This window comes from Hyalella azteca, unplaced genomic scaffold, assembly GCF_000764305.2.
Source record: "Hyalella azteca isolate HAZT.00-mixed unplaced genomic scaffold, Hazt_2.0.2 contig17016, whole genome shotgun sequence".
Classification (NCBI taxonomy): Eukaryota; Metazoa; Arthropoda; class Malacostraca; order Amphipoda; family Hyalellidae; genus Hyalella; species Hyalella azteca.
Window position 1 is genome coordinate 14,267 of NW_025946818.1, and position 21,913 is coordinate 36,179.

The window sequence follows — 21,913 nt, forward strand, 5'->3', positions numbered from 1 at the left end:
GGTTTGCCGTGATAATAAGTGTGAATGTTCAGGAGAGCGCGACAAAGTCCCGCGCGCATCGCAATAGGCACTAAATATAGCAATGATACAAAACTAAACGTTGCTGGAGCTTGATTCCAGTCAAGGATGGTGGGAGCGACTGCATGTTCACCTCCTCATACGACGCCAGGCGGGTAACTAAGGTGTACCTCAAGCAGACACTCTATTTGAAGTGCTCGCAGCGAATTTCCTCCTATTTATTTGCTAAATAACTCCCCCCTCTCATGACCAGTCGTGAACGCATAAATCAACGTACAGAGATGGTAATAGTACCGTTGGATAGGGCAGAATGTCAGCTTTAAGATGAGACTAAAAACCGGAAAAGCCACATCCGAAAACTTTAGGGTAGACGCCCCCCTTAAACTAACAGGGAGATGCATGGTAAATTGTAAAATCAGGAGAAATCAATAGAAAAGGGAGGTACTTTAGCCGCGACAAGTAAAAAAGTATAGTTGAAGATTTATCTTTGAAAGTAGAGGAAAGTGAATAGACGTTGGTTCCCTTTATGAAACCGGGCTCCACAACGTCATTAAAGAGACCAGGGGCCATATTATCAAAACTTCGTAGGTACGCAAAATCGACTTACGAGTGGCGTAAGTGCTGACTTGATGACGTAACTCTAGAGGTGGTATAATCAAAACATTTGCGCGGGAAGATATGTAACGTAACTGTACGCCTGCTCGGAGATGTCGTAAGTGGAGTTCCGCACAAGTTTAGAGTGTCTGCTGAAGCGATAGGAAACTATTGATTTACTATAGCAAGTAGCAACACCTTGACTTGTGATAAAATTTTGTCAATAATCCGACAGCGCGGATTATACACGCATAGAATGATGGCTCTACTTGTGATGGCTCCACTACTTGATCGTGCACCATTTGCACGATCAAAATATGTGATCGTGCTAAACAGTGCTACTGGAAAAAATTCAATTGAGTTAATGCCAGAAACTGATTTTGTTTTCCTTTTACGTTATATTTTACAGGCAACTATTTTAGAACGGCTTTTTCTGGGCCAACAAGGAGCAATACCGACAGACAGCATTCGATAGTCGATACCATCGAAGGCATCGATTCCCGTTATCGAAGTTCTCAGAATGTAAACAAATCCAAAGCCTCTGATTGGTCAGTTGGCCAGATGGTTTTGAAAGTACGCTTTTAGCTAAGTCTTACGTACGAATGTTTTGATAATGCCAAAATTAGGGTGTACTTACGTAAAACGTAACTTTTTTGTCGGAAGTACAAAAAGTTACGAAGTTTTGATAATACGGCCCCTGGCTCATATTTAGAAGTTACGTTTTAGGTTTGATGAATTGATTGAGTAATTGGGTAGAGTTCAGGGAGGATATAATTACAGAGCGAAATAACAAAATAAGGAATAAATAACAACATTCATACAAAAAATATGACAGTGAAAAAGCAAACAGGAAAAAAATTAGAACTCGAGGACTTTCAACTGCTACGGTGGTTGGAGCTCACGAATGATCGTTAAATTACTAAATATTGAGCGTGGAAGAGTTTATTGCGAGACAGCTGTTAACTTGAGCTAGAGTCCAATTTGGCAGAGCGAATTTATTGAAAGCTGTTGAATGAATGTTATTTGGTTGAGACGAGGCTTGTCACCAACTCGAGTATTTGCGCCCTGTATGAATGCAGCTCGGGCTAAGTACAGCTCACAAGCATACATAATAATCGTTCATTTTTACATTAATTACAATCAGATATTAAATTTGCATTACCTATGAGATGCAGTCTAGGTTCCACCAAAATGTCTAGAGAGCTCACATATTTTCAACCTTAAATCATCACGAAATTTAAAATTCATTTCGCAAAAGTGTTAATAATATCGTTTAATAAATGGATAAGACACGCGTTGCCAGCGTTGAATAATTTTTTGAAATTTGAGGATCCTGTTACGGCGAATACGATGATAAAGTCTGAAACTAAAGCACATAAATTGAAAATGCACAAGTTGCAGCCCATGCTTAGCTCTTAGCAAGTTTCCATTTCTAGTTTAAAATCTGAAATTCGTTTTTATTCATTAATAAAATTCACTCCTACCTAATTAAAAGTCACATATAATTTCTAACTCAGCTTCTCCTCTCCGTTTTGCAATGGCTAAAGATTCCACCAATAAAAACAATAATTCATATCAAGGTCACATAAGCAATCGAAGAGACTGTATATTCAAGGTAGGAGTCTTCAAACACACAAATAACTTCTAAAATGTGAAAATATTAAGAGATACCACAGCCTTTCAGCTGTAGTATATAACAGTTCCAGCTTAATTACGACAATAGATTATAAAAAACTTGAAACAGTATTTATATCTTGCCTGCTCAAAGACAGGTCGCAACAATTATATTATCAATTATCAGACTTGAACAAATCGCACTCTTTATGTGTGCTATAGCAAATGGTTGTGAACTATATCTATTGTGAACTATCTAACTGTTAATGACTCTACATCTAACTAATGTGATATTCATCTAACTAATGACTATTATGAAATATCTAACTATTAATAATTCCTATCTAACCAGACAATCCAATTCGTAAAAGCTCCTTGCCATCAAATGAGTTCATTCTTTGCACTCATAAGCTGGAAAATTCAGCAATACTTCCAGTCTTGGTGGTTTGGAGGTCGGCATTCTTTGGGGCAAGGACCTCTTACCACCTCATTCTTGTATTTACTTCGATACCTGTAATTTCCAAAAGGTATTAATTAAAACAATGTAAAAAAAAAATTTCGCTGCTGACAAAGAAATACGTTCCGGTTATAAGAAGTTTACTTTGTTTGCTGTATTGTTTGCCTGACCTTGGAGAGATCCACTAAACACTGTATACTACATTTTCGGGTGACATTTTCTTTACCAATTTACTGGCGTTATCAAGAGAGCAGTAATCAGAATACCGCTCATATCTCTCAAAGCTCACCTTCTATTGCCCACAAACTGACCATTCACCCTCTTCGTCGGGAATGGCACAGTCGAGGGAAATTTTTTACACTGGTAGCTGTCGTGCGTGACTGAGTCCATCACCAGCTTGGGGTATAAGTAGTTCTGTTGGGGTAAATTATGCTGAATAATAGAAGTGACTATGGATCTGCACATATTATTCTAATATCCCGAAATAAGTAAAAAAAACTTGTGTTAATTTGTAACGCTGGAGAATGTGAAAGCATGATCATACCAGGTTTGTGATTTTCCCGATTTTACTTCGTTTAAATAATTTTCATATACGTCGAAGTTAAGAAAAGCGTGTTCAGTCTCTCACGAATATATTTTCACAGAAGCCTTACTTCGCGCTAAGCTGCTCGTATAATAACAAGCGAATTTCCTATTATTCATGTAACATGTACTTATGATTATATCTATCGCAGGTGCTTACTTTCAGTAAGGCTTGATCAGAACCTTTCTTGAGTTTGCCAAAAAGTTGGCCGCGGATGGAGTTGAGGAGAGTGCGGTTGCTGGCTGTTTGGTTTACGCCGAACATGCCTGTTAGAATAGCTGCAGGATGCGATGGATGATCCCGCATTAAGTGAAGCACCTTGCCTGACTCCAAAAACTCTCGTACCGCATGAACTTCACGATCCAACATCTGAAATAAATGAGCCAAAAATATACTTCTTAGTTAGAAATCATATATACGTTGGTAATTTTTTTTCATTTTAATCGTCTATAGAAGTGGTTCCCAAAGTGGGCGATATCGTCCCCCTAGGGGCGGTGGAAAGATTTTGGAGGGCGGTGAGGAAGAAGAGGGTGGTAGGGGGGCGATATGGCGGGCGGTAGTCCGAAATCAAAGTCAGAAGTTTCAAGGTTTGTTTGACAATTTTTACACAACACGTGCAGCACATCATGACTCCCAGCGATGGTTTTTTCACCCAGATCTGATTTTTTAACCTCTATTGGGTTTACGTCTCGGACACACTAAAGGCCTGACTCGCTGCCGGTCTCACGGCCAATTTCCAAATTCAATGAACAAGGAATATCTCTCAAACTAATGAACTTAACTCGATGAAATTTGGTACACATATGTATTCATTACCTCCAAACGGTAATGTTTAGCTCGTGATTTTTTTTAATTCTGCCTTCATTTGTTTTCGCCATAGTTATATGGCAATACGGGCCGAAATTCACAGTGATCAAGGAATTTCTTCCAAACTATATTGAACAGATTTCAACTAAATTTCGAATTTACAGTCCTAACTGCCGAACGGTAATGTTTAGCTCGTGAAAATTTATTCGATTGTGCCTTTGTTCACGAGTTTTTTTTTTCATTTCACATTCATTTGTTATTTAAGCAGCAATACGTGCTTAAATTGTCAGTAATTAAGAAATTTCTTCCAAAACTACTGAATAGATTTGAACGAAACTTAGTATTTAAATACCTAATCTAAGCACCGGTGATGTTTAGCTCGCTACAATTTTTTCGTTTTGCCTTTGTTTGCGAGTTATACGGCTATACGTATACGGGTATACGTAAACGGCTCGGGGTTAAACTGGCCGGTAAAAAAGCCGGTCGTTCCCCCTATATCTGTATAACTCGCGAACGAAAGCAAATTAGAATAATTTTCTCGAGCTAAACATCACCGTTGGGAGGTTAGGTTATTATATACAAAGTTTCGTTGAAATCTGTTCAGTATTTTAGAAATAATTTCTTGATCGCCGCGAATTTAAGCGACAAATTAGTCGGCGATACGGGCCGAATATAAGGAAGTGTAAAATCAAGAATGGCGGTGAAATGAAGAAAAAAACTCGCAAACGCAGGTAAAATCGAAAAAATTTGTTAAGCTAAAAAATCGCCGTTTGGTAGTTAGGAATGTATATTCAAATTTTCGTTGAAATCTGTTAGTATATTTTGAAAGAAATTCATAGATCACTGCGAATTTCGGCCTGTATCGCAATAAAACTCACGAATGAAGGTGAAATTAAAAAAAAATTTAAGAGCAAAAAATCACCGTTAGGTTCTGATAAATACATGTTCCAAGTTTCATTGAGCTGTGTTCATCAGTTTGGGAGATATTACTTGATAATTGAATTTGGAGATCGTCGTGCGACCGGCCACGAGTCCAGCCGTACATTTGCCCGAGATGTCCCAAGTTTCTAGTGCTGAAACAGTTAAAACAGCTTAAAAACACTGGTTCACTAAATGGGTTCTATTTGTGAAATATACATTTGTGTTTAACCTTTATCTTCTAAAATTGCAGCGTGTTAAATTTCAATAAAGAAGCGTATGTTTTTTTTATATGTGTCTGAGGGGGGCGCTAGAAATTCACTAGGGAGCCAAAGGGGGCGCCGGCCTGAAAAAGTTTGGGAATCATTGGTCTGGAGTCTAGACCTTCATTCAATTAAAGAATTTTGAGCAGAAATTGACGGATATTATGATGTCCCCTGGGTATACAAATGATCATAATAAATCAGTGCAATTTCTAGAGTACCTAGAACGTGCGCGATGAATAGTGCACAACAGGAACATGCATGACAGTGCCAGGGTTGCCATAAATTGCTATCACGCCGTACATCCTGATTACGCTACATTAAATGTCTCTCACCACGGAATCTATATCTCGAGACAAGAACACGTCAACTGTCTCGTCGCCCAGCACAGCTACTCTCCATAGCCGAGAATCCAGTCCTCGTAAGTCGGTGATGTTGCCCGGTAGGTTGGTCACGTCGCACACGTACAAGTTCGGGTGCTGCTGCATGAGCGGCCCAACTTCCTGTACGTACTTCGTTGGTTCGGTGTACAGCCTTACAAGCCAACCAGGATAAAATTCTTTAATGGCTTGCAGAATCTCTGGAAACCCAGAAGCGTAGGCAGTAAAATTTCCAAAAAAACAGAAGCTTATTACATTTTGACCAGTTCCAGCAAAGTCTGCCCGCTTGCCGCAATAGCTACGAGTCTTATTGTTCTGAGCTATAAACTGATTTTGGATTGCATTGCAGTTGTCCAGAGCTCCATCCCACCAAGGCAAATCACATTCTTCCTTGTCGAGAGGCATGCTACTTTTAGGTAAGAACTTTTTTGTCGTGTTTTTTTGTATGTACACAAAATAACACAAAATCATCAGGCATACAAACAGATTTAAAGCAATGCAAAATTTTCTCAATTTAATAGGCATATTTCTGGAGAAAAAAAATCAGGATCGTACCTATGATAATAAATTCATTCGAAAGCACTGCATAACATCTGCAAAGAGAAATAGAATTGAAACAATTCAACTTTTGAAGTTTTTAAATATAATTACATCCTTAGAGATAATAATCACCTATGTAAAAAAACGCTCATAAGAGCAGTCATAAGCAGCGAAATTCTCCACAGATGATTATTTGGAAAGCTACCTTTGTTAACGTTGATCATATACCAGCTTCAGACGCCAGCATTTATCGTGTACATTTTCAACGGATCGTGATTTATCGATCGTGATTCATTTCCCGTTATTTCTATTGAAAGATTCTTAGTTTAACCCGGAAAATTCCGGGTTAGTTTAACCCGGAATTGTCCCGGAATATTGTATACTTCGCTCAAGAAAGGGCATAAAAATAGGATAAAAATCATGCTCATTCATGCAATTATTAACTGGCGATTGAAAATAAATTTTGGGTGAAAATGGGTGCTGCCAGACTAATGGTGACGACCACTTGTGTTTAAAAATGAAAGTACCATTCCTACATATCCACATTCCATCACATAAACATTCAGTCACATGCACATTCAATCACATACACATTCCTCCACACGCTTGAAGTTTTCGTTCGACATTTGTAAGTCGTACTGTTCACATAGATTCCGAAGTTTATCTTATTAGTAATGCAACATTCTAGAAATTATATTCTTGACTTATGTTTTATGGAGGATAAGATCAGAATGTGATTCTAAGAGAATAATTTACAAATAAATATTGGATAGAATTAAGCTAATATTGTTCAAACAAAAACTTGATCCTTTTTGGTGCGCGATTCACGCCCTTAGCTTGGCCGAAGTTTTAAATTTGCCAAAATTATGTTACGCCTTTTTAGCACATTTTCTTATTTATGGAGAGGAAGACGCTATTGTGCTCGTCATGTCCGTCCGTCTGTCTGTCCGTCCGTCTGTCAGCCCGTGACTTCACGTTTTCGTCGACGAGAAAATGCGCTCTCTGTCACTCGCTGCAGTGAGTACTGAGTAATATATTATGTGAAGCATCCAAAATTCCCGAATATATTCTACTCCTAAAATTTTCTTGATAAGTCAATCACCATCTTACCCATACACCATCTTAATACGGAATTAATCGGCGTCACAAATTAGCATTGACTGATGCTCAGCTAAATGACAAGCATTTTCACTTCATTGGCCCCTTGAGACATTAATAATTTTCAGCTTTTCTTCTTATTGCAACAGAAGCGCTGGAATTATCGGTCGCTACTAATATTCGCCCAGTTGCCTCATCAGTTAAAATTAACTAATAAAGATACGGCCAATGATATTTAATCATGAAAAGCATAATCATTTTATGATATTCATCACTCCGTTTTTATTATAATAACGGCGACCCGGCAGTAAACTGTTGTTTTAGGTGTGTGACACACTCTACGCTAGTCCGTTAATTACTGGCATCTTTAGTGCATTCAGCGTTGAGTGTCTGGGTAGATAAGCATCTGATAAAGTTCTGACTGATATCAAACTATACTGGTTGCATGGCTATCAATTCCCGGAGCTCTTCCGTCCCGTTGTGGTTGACATTCAATTCACAATTTTTAAACCGCGAATTCAATTTAAATTAATTAACTTAAACAACTAATTTAAATTATATATTCAATTTAAATGCCACTCACTGTGATTTTCCGTCCTTGAGATTCATTCAAAAATTGTAATTGATTTGTAAATTTTGCGGCTGTTATTAATAGGCTGTAAGAACTACCTAAATGATTTGCGCGTAGCTGGTCAGAGAAATAATATGCGATTAGAATGAAGTTATTCGTATTTACATTGTTAATATTATTCTAATGAGTTCTAATGAGTCGATTAAAGATGTTCGCGTAATGAGAAAAATGAATAAAAATGATTTAATTACTGTTGATTGCCCCATTAACCCACGTATATTCACTCCTATTGCTGGTTTTACACAAATAAACGACTGGGTAGAAACTGGTCTGAAATTCGTTCAGTGCTTAAATAAATTTCATGTTTCAATTTGGGCGTGGAAAATGTGTACAACGTACCCATTTAGTGTACTTCTTCCGTTGTACACTACGTACTTCTTCCCTTAGTGTACAACGACAATTACTATACAAAAATTGAATAAATGATGATGTAAGCAACAAAAAAAAAACGATATTGGGAAGTTAATGTAGAAATGTTCAAAATAAATTTGTGCATTTTTATAATGTGTAGTGGCGCACATATTTCTCTCACCAGTAGGACACTGTAAGCCGAAGTCTGTAAATGTACTCAATCATGCATTTTCCAATATAATGTGTCGAGACAGGCTTGATAACATTACGAAATTCTTACACTTTTATACAACCGAAACGTATCGCGCGAAACTGCCATGGTTCCATGTTTGCAAAAATAAGATCGATGCAACTGGAGGTCGGAAGTTTTAAATTACGAATAATATCAGTTTAAAATTGACGATTATTAGTTAAAAAAATCGAGGTAAATATGCTCTATGTTAATGATTGGAATGATCGATGTATCCAGGTACTAAAAGGCATGATCTGATTGTAGTTATCTAAATGCGGTTTAGATTGAAGTTGCGAGTACGTTGCGGTTGAGGATGCACACTCATACAAAGTACGAATAATTTGCCGCTGTGAGCAGGGAAGTCGACGACGTTCAGAGACAAGATTTGGAACCAAATTAAGCAGCTGCGCAGTCTGCACTTCTCGCAGGTTTCAAGTCTACGTAACATGGTTGGCGGCAATCCTTACAAATTCGAGAACAAAACTGTTTCTATGTGTTATGAATTGCTCTGGGTAAATGACCAGTTTCTCTTCGATTCCAAGTCACCTGTATGAAAATCTGCTTTGAAATGAAATCTACTTTTTTATTTTAATAAACATATCACGCCTTGATCATAAAAATTTTTTATTTGAAAATGTAATCCCAAAAAAAGTTGACTTATATAATTTTTTATATTTAAGGACTAACTATATAGTTATTATACTTCATAGACGTGTACCAAGACTGGTTTTCTCATATACTTCTGTCGTACAATTTCGTACATTTTGTGAAAAATGAGGAAATATTGAAATTACACCTGAACATGTTCCCTTAAGAAGTAGGAATAATTCACTTCTATGGCAGCTTCCAGCTAATATTTTCCGCATTTATCGAAGAATCTAAAATGATGACATAAAATGAGTTCGCTAGAGGAATGATGTCTGCTCATTTCTGTTCTCTGTTGAATCAGAGATTAAGACGTAACTGCCTGGCCGTTCTTGAGGAGTATCGATAAGCTCATGAAAGCGTCGACGCTTAGCATTGCTGATCATTTTCATGACGTAGTGATTTTATGAGCGAATACTGATATTCACATGAGCATCAGGATGAAAGTACTCATGTTTATATTGCTTCTATATATTTTTATAGGACAAAGCTCCTTAATTTTTCGGCATCGAATTCAGAAAATGTTTTGATACATCGCTACTTGTTAGCTAGAACCGATAAATCTTCAATTTTTTGGCATCAGCGAACTTTTCTTCCACTTCATCCCTCTTTTGCTTCGTACTCTAGTTAAAAATGCCCTTGCAGATTCGAATAGATGCAAAGAGGACTAGTCACATATTTTTTTCACCAGCGGACAGCAAAAAGTAAAATATGTCATTATAAAAGTAAGCTATATACTTCGTATACGAGTGAAATTCTATACCCTGTCCATACGAGTAGAACAAGAATATTATTATCTTGAGATGACATCTATACATAATAAAACTTTTTATTAAACAGTGAAGTTTTCTATTTTCATTTGAACCATTTGTTTAGCTGATACTGTAACCATTTGTGTTATATGTTATACCGCGAGTTGCAGTCAGTGAACTCGGAGGTACTGTTCTCTACTCGCTGTGCACGCCGCTTGGAAGACCATCCATTAAGTTCATCTCTGGGAGTAAATAAGATGGGATTTCATCAGAATAACTCCAGTAAAAAAATAGACTCGAAAATGTCATTTGAAAATATTGTTAAATAGTAAATAACGTGAATAGTGATAACTTGGTGACACCCCTCGTATTGAACAAAGGGAGTTTAAAATTTTTTATCTACTAAAATTAAATTGTGAAATAAATCATTGAAAATTGACGCTGAAAATTGATGCAGATCACAATCAATTCAGTGTTGGTGAAGCAGTGTAGGGCGTACAGTGAAGGATTTTCCCAAATTGAATACGTTTCGTAGATACGTGATCAAAACTTTCAAGAATACGGAACCTACTGTTTCGTGGTCGACATCTAAGCTGCTTCCGTCCTTTAATAATCATAATTAGTACTAAATAATGAGAAGTACCCGTGTGTTTATCTATAAATGCCTGATCCAAATTACTTATCATTTCAGATTCTTATTTATATAAATATTCTCCAGCATTTGTCGAGTGTCGTACTTATTCCGGCTTCAGCGTGAGTCCATCAGAGCATATATACACAAGGCTAGCTGCATGAAGGAAAATTGTTTTGGGTGAACTTCATGTCCATACCTAATGTAACATTTGCGAATTTCTTATAAATCATTAATGCGGACGTCGCGGTTGAACCTAATTCTGTCGTTTTCATGTTTTAGAGCCAAACTGGACTTTTGTGCTACGGAAACAAGTAATGACATTAAAATTAATATTTGAATACATTTACTGGTGGACATATTAACTTTGAAATTAAATATACTTCAAGTTTTTATAGTTAAAATTTATATGTAGGGACTAAATTTTTGAGCTTAAATTGAATATAATCTATATAATTTGTTTCATACGTGGGCAGAAAGATAAACATTTTATTACTAAAATTGGCCCTTCAAGCACCAATTGCATCGTTTATCGTCAATGACAAAACAACAAAATAAGTGTCTACTCTATATAGCCGTGAGAATCTCGACCGAATTTAAGATTATTTATTTAGCCAAAATTCAATTCGGTGAAAACTGTGACCCTGAATGCTTGTATTTTATGCTTATAATTGAACGATTTCCTTTGTTACTCACAAAACGTTTAAACAGAAGAACGCATGCCGACGTAAAATTTTTAATTATAAATTTTGGGTACGTTTTATTCCCCGAAATAGCCACAGCAATTTCTGAGATTAACAAAGAAGTTCGGGAAATATGGTTGCCGATCAGCTATGCATGAGACAATAGCGGCCGGTGCCCGGGTTATTGTGCAACGTGCTCAGTTTTATCAATAGATAATCTGATTATTTTTCAGCTCTCTCACTTCGTTGTAGTTGTCGCAGTCCACCTGCAGCCACTGTTGAACCGGCAGGCTGGTTAAGACACTGCAGTTCATTTAAGAGCATTTACAAACTCCTTAGATTTATATGATAATGCTTGATTCACTCCGTTAATTCAATGGTTTCGCTAGTTATAAAATACCAATTCTAAATCAATGAAAAAATGGTCACTTCGCCAGAACCTAAACATAATACGCCACTTATGCCGACGAAATAAATACTTCATACATTGAATATTTTTGAATTGGTTAACCATAAAGTACAATAAAATGTTAGATTGATACTATAAAATTTGAGAAAATTGTTTGTGATCAATCCTTTAATTATTGTTGTCTTTTCTGAAATAAAAATTTAATGACGGATAGAATTTTCGTGCGTAATGTAGCACCTTGCTTATCAATGTGGTACAAAAGGCAGGAATTTCGGAACATCATTCAGTTGGCATTAATTATCAATGTAATGTGGAATCGATAGAATTAGGAAAGCGAATCTTAATTAACATATTTCTAAATATTTGGAACATTCATTTCTGGTAGTCGGGAAGGTTGTTAGACAGGTGGAATAAAATGACCGAGGCTGCGTCATCAGAGCGTCACAACGACCCTGGGTCATCTAAGCGTCGTAGCTGGTGGTTTTTGAAACTTGACTAACTTGAAGAGCAGTAACGAAGTGACAGAGTCTTACACTATCCATCGACTACTGAGCTAGTGTCAATATTATTCTGATAAATCTCCCAAAATTAAATCACGTATAGAAATGTTAACAGTTGGTGAATGTTGAGAGATTTGCTAAAAATTTTCTGTGTCAAGTGTGATCCATAACAATTAAGCATTGCAACTTAGAAAAACAGCAGCAATTAGGAACAGTGAACATCATGATCGGCGTCAGAAGACGATTTCTGTTCCTATATATAATGGCAGCGGTGAGCACAGTGACAGTTACGCTCAGATTCACGAGTCGGTCCACGCAGGGTGGGTAAGTTGGCCTTAACATTTCGAATCAACTTAATCAGGTAGAAGGAATTTCTAGAAATGAATAGACATTTTTAGTCATGTTTATAAAAGGAATCTGTCCAATTGATTGCTTAACACACAAACTGTTGTATAGGAAGAAAACACACAGGTAAATTTGTTGTTTTCGTGACGTGCAAAAAGGAAGAGTACTTGAATGGACTTGAATAAGAGTAAGATAATATTTAGATCCTTGTGGACCCTAAAATTATTTACCGATGAACGGCTGCCTCTCTTGAACGGCTCTCGCATGATGTGCTCCTCCTAATAAGCTTTATCATTATAAGTTAAATCGTTATTCAATCTATAAAATCACCGAATTGTTCTATATGAGTATACACATGATTTAAGATCTAATAATTTATTGTACAGCATATACTTATCCCAATATGTACTGTCAGAACGTGTAGAAAAGTCAGGCAGGAGGATAATCGCTTTACTTTTCAAATTTAGCTATTGAATTAGTGCTGAAATCGCCGAACTATATGAGCAGGCATCAAGCAAAAGAGAATCAGTAAGGCCTTTTGTTTATGAAATGACTTCAGATCACAGCAATTATTAAAAACAATTTTTTAGTAAATAATTTTCTGCATTTCGTGTCATTGTAAATCATTAAGGTGATATGAATATGAGCGATTAAATATATGTAACTGTTGCTATAGCAAGTTTTGAATTTAGAGTTAGTCAATCATCACCTTAGAGACGATAAACTACTAATTTACATAACAAACAATAGTTGATTGATTGGCTTTCGTTTTCAATAAATTTCTAACCACCCCTTGCACAGTGGTACGTACAGCCTCAACGAGATCATTGAGATCCTTTGCACAAATGTAAAGCAGATTTGACACCTGCTAATTTAGGCTAATGCACTAAGATTCCAAACATATAAAGTCCTGAATGTTTATTAAGACATGTTCAAGATATGTTATAGAACAACAGATTGAAAGTGTTGAAACAACGCAGATCTGAAGGCAAATCCGTGAATGACTGCATGTAAATCAACTTAATTATTCGTTAATGTACAGAAAATGTAATTAGCTTATAACAAATGTATTCACTTCATATACATTATATTTTCCTGCATATTATTCAAGAAATGCATTTAGTATAATAAAACCTGAGGATTTTTTTCACGGGTGCCATTATTTGGCACTATATAGTGTTGAATGCAACATGTGTAAATCCGGAAATTATTGATAAAGATTTAAGGGGACCGACCTAGCTAAAATTTGAATATTTTGAGTTTTTCTGTTTCTTATCTCATCTTAAAGGTTGTTTTCTTGCGCATCGAACGATATAAGTATCGTCCCTGTGCGTCGAAAAATGACTTTGTGACAGCTCCTCAAAGGGAGGTGGGTTTTAAGTCCCTTAACAAAACTCTACGCGGATAAATGACGCGCTGGTCACTCCACAAAGGAAGGCCTGGCATTAAGCAGCCAATCATGGCACTAAAGTGGGCATAGTCTTGTTTGAAAGAGCACTTTCTTACGCATCGATTGGTGGTACACCCATCTTTGTACCTCCAATTTCTACTGCACCACGCCCCATAGAACGGGGGGATGCCCATCATGACAGCGACGTGAAAGGTGTGCAGCCAGATGCTCCATACGTTCTTGAATGGTTTAAAGCTAAGTTACGGTATCCTGGCTGCGTTGCGACTCTTTTACGTCTATTTAAGTGCTCGCGGGCAGTCTTTTGGGCCTCCTGAAAACCTCATACTGCTCTCACCGCAAATCTATCTCCTCCTACAGTTTTCAAGCTACAGCAATGAGACATATACCATTCGATTTGTAAAGACCAGGCCTATCGACTCTAACATCACTTTTTTGAATTTCGGTCTGGTTCGTTTTTTATATGGGGAAGAAGGGGGGGGGCAGGGGTGAAAAATGTAAAAAATGGGAAAAAACGTCATAAAAAAAAACTAGGTAGAAAATGAAAAAAGTGATGTTAGAGTCGATAGATATGGTCTTTACGAATCGAATGATACGTGTCTCGATGTTGTAGGATGATATTTGTGGGAGGAGAAGTACCCCTTTTTAGCCGTTTTCTATGAATTTCACGTTTTCTATCAATTTTTTCGAAAAATTTATAGGAGCAAAATGTTTTTTTTTTTACATTTTACGTATGTATGTGAAGTTTCATGACAATCGGATAATAACTGTAGAAGTTTTCCGTTTGCTAGGTCGGTCCCCTTAAGTGAAGAACAGTCTAATTAAATCTGTCTTCTTGGTCTGGGAAAGGGATTGTTGTGTAACATTATGAATAAGTCCAATAACATGAGGGTGAGTATAGCGATGAGCAATTCTATCTCAAATTTTTAATTATCATTTTGCATGCAGCAGAGCAACCTCATAAAGCAGAGCAAAGCTCACTGGTTCATCTTTAATCACCTATTTTGTAATCCTACAGATCTGAGCTTAACGCAGAAATCCTTCGCCAGGATTCAGGTAAGTTATTTTCATGCTTCTTATCGTTTTTCGTTTAATTTATAGAAATCGACAAAATCTTGAAATCTGAGTGAAAAATTCAAGTGACATTCATTGGTTGTTATATCATAAACGCATGCAAATGTCTAAATAAATGTCAGTTTTTCTAATTTTATGCCACTTAAAATCTAGTCTTGTATGAGCACATTACATGTTTTGTATCTTCGTAGAAATAATACCATGATATTCTAATGATTTTACGCTGCCAATCGCTAGCATGTTTTATATTATTCATCATATTCATATCATGAAAACAATTTCCTTTCCCTAGCTACAGACACAGAGTCTCACCACTACCTGGACGTTCCACTTCCACAGCATCGAGACGCACCGAAACCTGATGTCGATGAGCTGATGACAGAAATTCCGGTCATCAGTTCTACTCCGGAGACAAATATAACATGGTTGAATTTCTTCGAATACATAGAGGAAGCTGCCGGTTGTAAAAGTCTTGTAAGTTGCCTACTGACCTACATACATTGGTAGAGAAATTTTGTTCATTGATAATACAGAACATTTATATATTGTTCTATGTTTAGATCGCATCTTGAGCCTAACGAATGTACAGCATCTTATCCACCATAATGAAAGAGGAATTTATCCTCAGTTCAAGTGTTCATGACTTAAATATGCAGAAACTTTCGGCATCAACAAATTGAACTGCTAGATTATCTGAATGCTGAACGAAGCGCGTGTGTTTATTAAGAAATTCTCAACAACATTTTATTAATTCTGCGCGTAGAAAACGTTTGGAGGAGTTAAATACGGACGTTCACGCATAATTGACGGAGAAAAGGCCGTTTGTTTGGACGCCAACGTTGCTCCCACTCCAGGCTCCTGCACCGTCCTCTCCTTCGGCATCAACAACGAGTGGAGCTTTGACGACGCCATGGAGGAGTACGGCTGTAAGGTGAGGATTGGCTGAAATAAGTAAGATTAAATTTGCTTATAATTCTAAACGTACGTAATGGTTCCAATTGGAATGTATCAACGTTCGTGTAGTGGTCATGATGCTGCACCGTCTTGCACTATGTAGTATCAACTGTAACATTGGGTGCAATATTAAGCAAGTGGCTTTCAACTCTGCGGAGAGTTTCGTCTGTAATATACGGAGCATTTATTGAGTATTTATTTCAGTCTAGCGCACGTGTATTTTCAGTAATATAAAAGGTCTGTATTAAAAATGTTATTTCAAATTATCGCACGTTTATCGAGTGTAATATACAAGACTTATATTAAAAATTTTCTTAGAAATTGGCGCACGTTTATCGTCTCTAAGATCTGAGGCTTGTATTAAAAATGTTCTTTCAAGTCAGCGCGCTGTATCGTCTCTAACATCAAGTCAGTGTTTGATAAGAACTTTCCTTCCAGACGGCGTTACTTCTACCGCCAGTCCCATATGTTGTGCTTGCTAACAATATTGCTAACAATAGTGCAAACAATATTGCTAACAATATTTCAAGCAGTCGCCTACGTTGTGGTTGCTAACAATATTCTTTGAGTTCGTTCATGTCAGGTGTACGCGTTCGACCCGTCCATGAGGCGGCGCGCTCACCTCAGGAGGCACAAAATCCACTTCCAGCCCTGGGGGCTGGGGGGCGCCACTGGGCAAGTTACATTCAGGAATAATAAAACACCGGTGACTAATTATTAAATTTAATAATTTAAATTCGTTTAGATAATTTGTGAATGAAATTTATTAATGGCATAAATTTTCTTTTTTAACATTGAGGTTCACAGAAAATGCTCAAATTATAGTAACTACGTTAGCGAATCCAAATGAACTCTGCCGGGAATTTTGAAAAATTTTTGGTATCGAAGATGAAGTTAGTGTTAGATAGAGGAATTTACAAAGGAATTTTAATTAAATTTCACCATAAATGTTCGTGATGTTAATTAATTTAAGCTATTACAATTAATTATTGAAACCTTTGAATGAAAATAGGAGTCAAGCTCGTTCATATTCGAAATGAAAAGGTATAATTTCGAAATTCTTCATAAAAAAATGAAAAATAATGATTCAGAACCTTAATCAAAGTCTCTTCAAAATGTGCGTACACCTTAGAACACTTGGCAATGACAGAATTAAAAGCCATGACGAACTAATTAAAATTATAGAATCAATTTGCGTTTCTGAATTCACTTCATAAAAATACTCAATACAAAATTCTAGCTATCAACGGGAATGAATTTTGAATCGTGATTCATAAGGCAATGCAGCGCGTCACAATTCTAGAAATTACACTTTACGCATTGCTTTACATTTTCAAAAATGAATAAAATAGTATCAAAAGATATCGAATTGTGGTAAAATATCCAACAAATCGTCATGTAATTAATAGCCAAGTTTGTCGAACAAGAATGGTGATGGGCAGACTTCATCAAATGTGTTATTCAAGGGCCTCATACAGTGTTAGTCAGGCATTATCGATCACCATGTCCGTTAACTCGAAGTCTCGTAGGTACGACTCATCTGTTTTGATTCGACCATTATTTACGTTATTCTTGCCAGTCCAACCTATTACATAGCCTCCTGAACTGAAGATTATCTATCAGTTGTATATAGTCATCTGTCAGTAACGATGGTCGATAGATTATTGGGCAGGTATACACGTATCGTGATGTTCTGAAGAAGATCAACGAGTCAAACAGCGTCATCGACTACCTCAAGATCGACATCGAAGGATCTGAGGTTGATTTCTTCAACAACGTCCTTAGCGACGACGTTGAACTCCTGGCCAACGTCAAGCAGATCGGCATGGAGATCCACCCAGGTGAGAGTTTCATGAGAACGCCGAACTAGGCCTCGAACAATTGGATTACAGTAAAGTGCTTGAAAGGTCGACCCCGAAATTTGATAAAATGATTAACGCACATCTGTGTTTAGTTCTTTTGTAATCGAGATGCGACGAGGCGATGGTCAAAGCTTTGTTTCGATTAGCGATTGGAAGTTAGACAATTTATAATTTTAATAGTTCGAAAAAATACCGAGACGAGGATAACCATGAAATGTGGGGCAAGACAATTCCTGGAGTTCACAGCTTTAATGAGGCATAAAGAGATTTCCAATTTAAATTTTTATATGAAATTTTAATAATCGAATGCTTTTTGATAAGTTTTGAACAATTTTGATAGGTTTTCATCACAGTTTTTTTATTTTTATTTCCGCGAATTTTTTTGTCTAGTGTCTACTTATCTTCACCGAAGGGAATTTCTTGTGCTTCGTTGTCCATATTCAGTTCGAGAATAACTAATCTGAGTCGAAGGATTCTAGTGATATGGAGTGATTGATTCATCCAAATCGTTTTTTTCAAGGAATAGAACATTATTGACAAAAATTTATTTTTATAATGTATCTTCACGAGGGCTTGGTCCTGTTGGTAGCGTCAATCAAATATTACATTACTTGCGTCGAGCAGGGAGGTCTACGACGAGCAGAGACAAGATCTGGAGCCAAATTCGGCAGCTGCGCAGCCTGCATTTTTTACAGGTCTTCAGTCAGCCAAACTTGGTAGCTAGAAGTCCGTATGAGTTTTACAACAAAACTGTTTCGTGTTGCTATGAAATTCTTTGGGTCAACGAGAAGTTCTTGTAAAGTTTAAAGTCTACTGTTTGATGTTTGTTCTCTAGCTGCAAGAGTATTTCTTTTCACTCTTAACGTGTTTACACGAATATTGTCATTAGATGAATAGAAGGAAATCGAGATTAGGTAAAAAAAATTCAATGCTGAAAATTTGAAAATTCTTGGTAAAAATGATTAAATGTTTGATCGTATTTTGTAGACAGCTGGCTCATGTGTGTGTGATATATAAAGTCATTTGATCATAAGTTATTTCAATTTCGTTGAACTTAATTTGAATTTCTTTGAACAGATTACACAAATTATATTACAGTAAAAATTAAACACGACGCCTCTACGGCCATTTTACACTGTCGGTGCTGTGCTTGAGAGCATTTATTGTCCCACTTAATTTATTGTCCCACTTAATTTATTGTCCCACTTAATTTATTGTCCCGCTTAATTTATTGTCTCACTTAATTTATTGTCCCTCTTAATTTATTGTCCCCTCGAAACTTGAACTTATGTTCCGTCCAAAAAGCTCGGCGGAGGGTATCTGGAAAATATTTCAGAATAAGATTTTCAATTCTCTGAAAATCGCTTCAGATGAGCTATCAAAATAGAGGAAAGTACAATAAATAGTTTTCTTATTGTTAACATCAGTAACAGAATCAGAATATTTGTTGCCGTAAAACGGTTTATTTTACTAAACTAAAGGCACGATGGAAACACATGCAGTTTAAACAAATTACGAATAAAGTTGATTGCAGAATGCATATCATAGAAGGAGGAACAAATATTATAGACACGGTGTAGCAATGTTTGAAGACTTAACAATTAAATATAATTTAAATATCAATTTGAAACGGAATAAACAAAGCTAAAGAAACTCATGCCCTGAACATTAAGAATCGGTTTGCGGTACACGGAAGTCTGAAAGCAATATAGTATACTATTTTATTTACTATATACTATAAGGTAGATTTACTACATAGATATGGTAAACCGAAAAATGATAAACCATGAGGCCACTGTTGTTGCTACCATCGGCATAATAAATTTCATCGTTGGGTGAGGCTAAGATAATCACAGAAAAGGCCCACATGAGAGGAATGTTTGAAAATAAGAAAGGTGTCAGTAATATATCTGTTGTTAAAAAATGGTGTCATCAATAGATCTATTTTCTCGTTACTTAATTTTTATTATTTCTTGTACATATCTAGATTTTCACTGGTAATTTTTCTCGTGTTTCATATATCTCATTGTAATTTTGTTTTTTTTTTTTCATTTAATTTCACAGTTTTTAGGACACTCATAATGTCGCCACTAGTTGAAAAAAATATATATTTCTGGACACTGCTGGCTATGGATATTCCAGCAGTCTTAGTAACCATACTAAAAGACTACTCGTTTGGTGTTTGCTCTCGTTTCAAGGCTTTTTAATTCTACTTCCAAACAATTATTGAAAAGACTCTTACAACCCAGCTGATGTGAAGAGAAATTTTTCTGTACCATTTTTGTGATTTATACCATCATGGTATAAATCAAATTTTCTAATTATAATAATCTTCTCCATTCAAAAAGTATAGGTAAATTCAGCTCACATTCAAACAACCCTGCCACTTTTGAGATCAACATAAATACGGAGTAATAACAATATTGTAGAAAACATTTCAGAATGTTACTCGATCAAGACAGTTATAATTTGCGTTCAATTCATTTGCTCGCAGTGATATGTTAATATTTGAATAAAAGTATTCAACAACTGTATTCAAATCTCCTTTAAATATTTTCACTAAAATATTTCCAAATCCAGAATATTTTTCCAAATCCAGAATATTCCATTGCAGGTAGACACGGTTTAATACACAGATTCGTCATGTTCCGAGCAAGCGTTTACGGAACTAACTCAAGAATTTAAAAGTAAAGAAAACAGCCAGAAAGTTCATCATTTCATATGCAAGAAAACGTTTCGGAGTCCAGCTTCATTGTGAACCTAAAACACAAAAAACAAACGATTAACAAACTAAAATTCACATTGAAGAAATGAAAACATACATTGTCAAATGAAAACAAATTAAGACTAGGCTTTTGCTTAAAAATATACAGGAACTCTAAAATTTGCAGGTCAGAAAACCGGTTGTAAAGGCTAAAACTCTAAAGTCACCATCGGACACCGGGACGTTTCACAGCTCGACATGAACCCTTACTGCTGAGTGAGGGGGATGCGCAAGCAGGTTTCCTGTTTAAAACATCCTTTCTTTATGCTCCGCCAGCCTTGTATAAATATACGTGACGTCATGCCGACATACATAGATGCGCACTCCGCACAAATATATCGATAAACTATGGACGATCGCATAAGACCTTGTGACTTGCGAATTTTAGAGTCTTGTATATTGTTAAACAAGAGCCTCGTCTAAATGCTGCTTACAGTTCATATCCCCTCGAAATTGTAAATAGACAGTCGTGTCTGCTTATATGTTTACCTCATTCTTATTTGTTTTCATTAAACAATTTATGTTTTAATATCTTAAATGTGAATTTTAGTTTCCTTCTGCCTCACATATTAAACATGAATTTTGCAGTTCCGAATATAACAGTTGGGATTGTAGTCAATGGGGTAGAAGGTAGATGTTATCATACTTACTCGAGGTTCTGTAGCAGAGCTACCGTCTTAATGAACAAAGGAGTTGACACTTCATAAAAAAGTTGCATTCAAACGACGCTGGGGCCAAAGTTGGTAGCTCTCTCTATGCACCAGTCCACCACCGTTCTGAATTAGCCTAAGCCAGCGAAGGAATGTATTGCGTTCTCAGCAACACGCTATAGCTACCGCTCATGTAACTTCAAAAACACAAAGCAAATGAGTCACTTACTGAAATTGCATTTATCAGCGTAAATTCGCTGTTTTCAGAGCATTTAACACTTCTAATTTTATTGCATTTTCTGTTTTTTTTTTGCGTTAAAATATGCTTTAAGCAGAATTTACTGACAAACATGACTACGAATGCACAGTTTTCTTGTACTACGAAGTTTCTCAATGGCTCCCTGATTGCAGCTACTGCCTTCAATTCAGTGCTAAGTGAACCATGACTAAAATGTAAACTTTGATTCTGATATATGACACTAGAGATGATACTCATCTTGCCGTCTATAAACTGAGTTTAGAATTTAGTTTGATTCTTTTCATATATTATAAAAGTATGAAACTTGTGGTCGACGACTTCATCGATCTTAATTCACATGCATCTATCACTCTGAGCCTTTGATGATTGGGCGCTTTTGAGTGATGAGTTTGCCAATCCATGAGTCGTTGTGCAAAGCTAGCGATCGTTGAGTTGTGACGCGTGGATCAACATGTACCTTTGTCTAAAGTAATTTATTACTGCTGCGCCTG

At 36.4% G+C, this 21,913-nt stretch overlaps 2 protein-coding genes across 2 annotated transcripts; one reads left to right on the forward strand and one right to left on the reverse strand.

Annotated features, from left to right (window-relative positions):
* Positions 1-1,293: 1,293 nt before the first annotated feature.
* LOC125179375 lies at positions 1,294-6,222 on the reverse strand. Its single transcript, XM_047885129.1, has 4 exons — positions 5,590-6,222; positions 3,426-3,635; positions 2,973-3,097; positions 1,294-2,737 (listed from the first exon to the last, which is right to left on the reverse strand). The coding sequence occupies exons 1-4, from the start codon at positions 6,157-6,159 to the stop codon at positions 2,647-2,649; spliced, it is 996 nt and encodes a 331-aa protein (XP_047741085.1). The 5' UTR covers positions 6,160-6,222; the 3' UTR covers positions 1,294-2,646.
* A 5,941-nt stretch (positions 6,223-12,163) lies between these two features.
* LOC108674871 lies at positions 12,164-20,261 on the forward strand. The gene is made up of 7 exons (XM_018162855.2): positions 12,164-12,430; positions 14,878-14,915; positions 15,226-15,407; positions 15,697-15,864; positions 16,471-16,593; positions 17,548-17,728; positions 18,374-20,261. Exons 1-7 carry the CDS (start codon positions 12,330-12,332, stop codon positions 18,547-18,549), a joined length of 969 nt encoding a protein of 322 aa, XP_018018344.1. The 5' UTR covers positions 12,164-12,329; the 3' UTR covers positions 18,550-20,261.
* Positions 20,262-21,913: the final 1,652 nt, after the last annotated feature.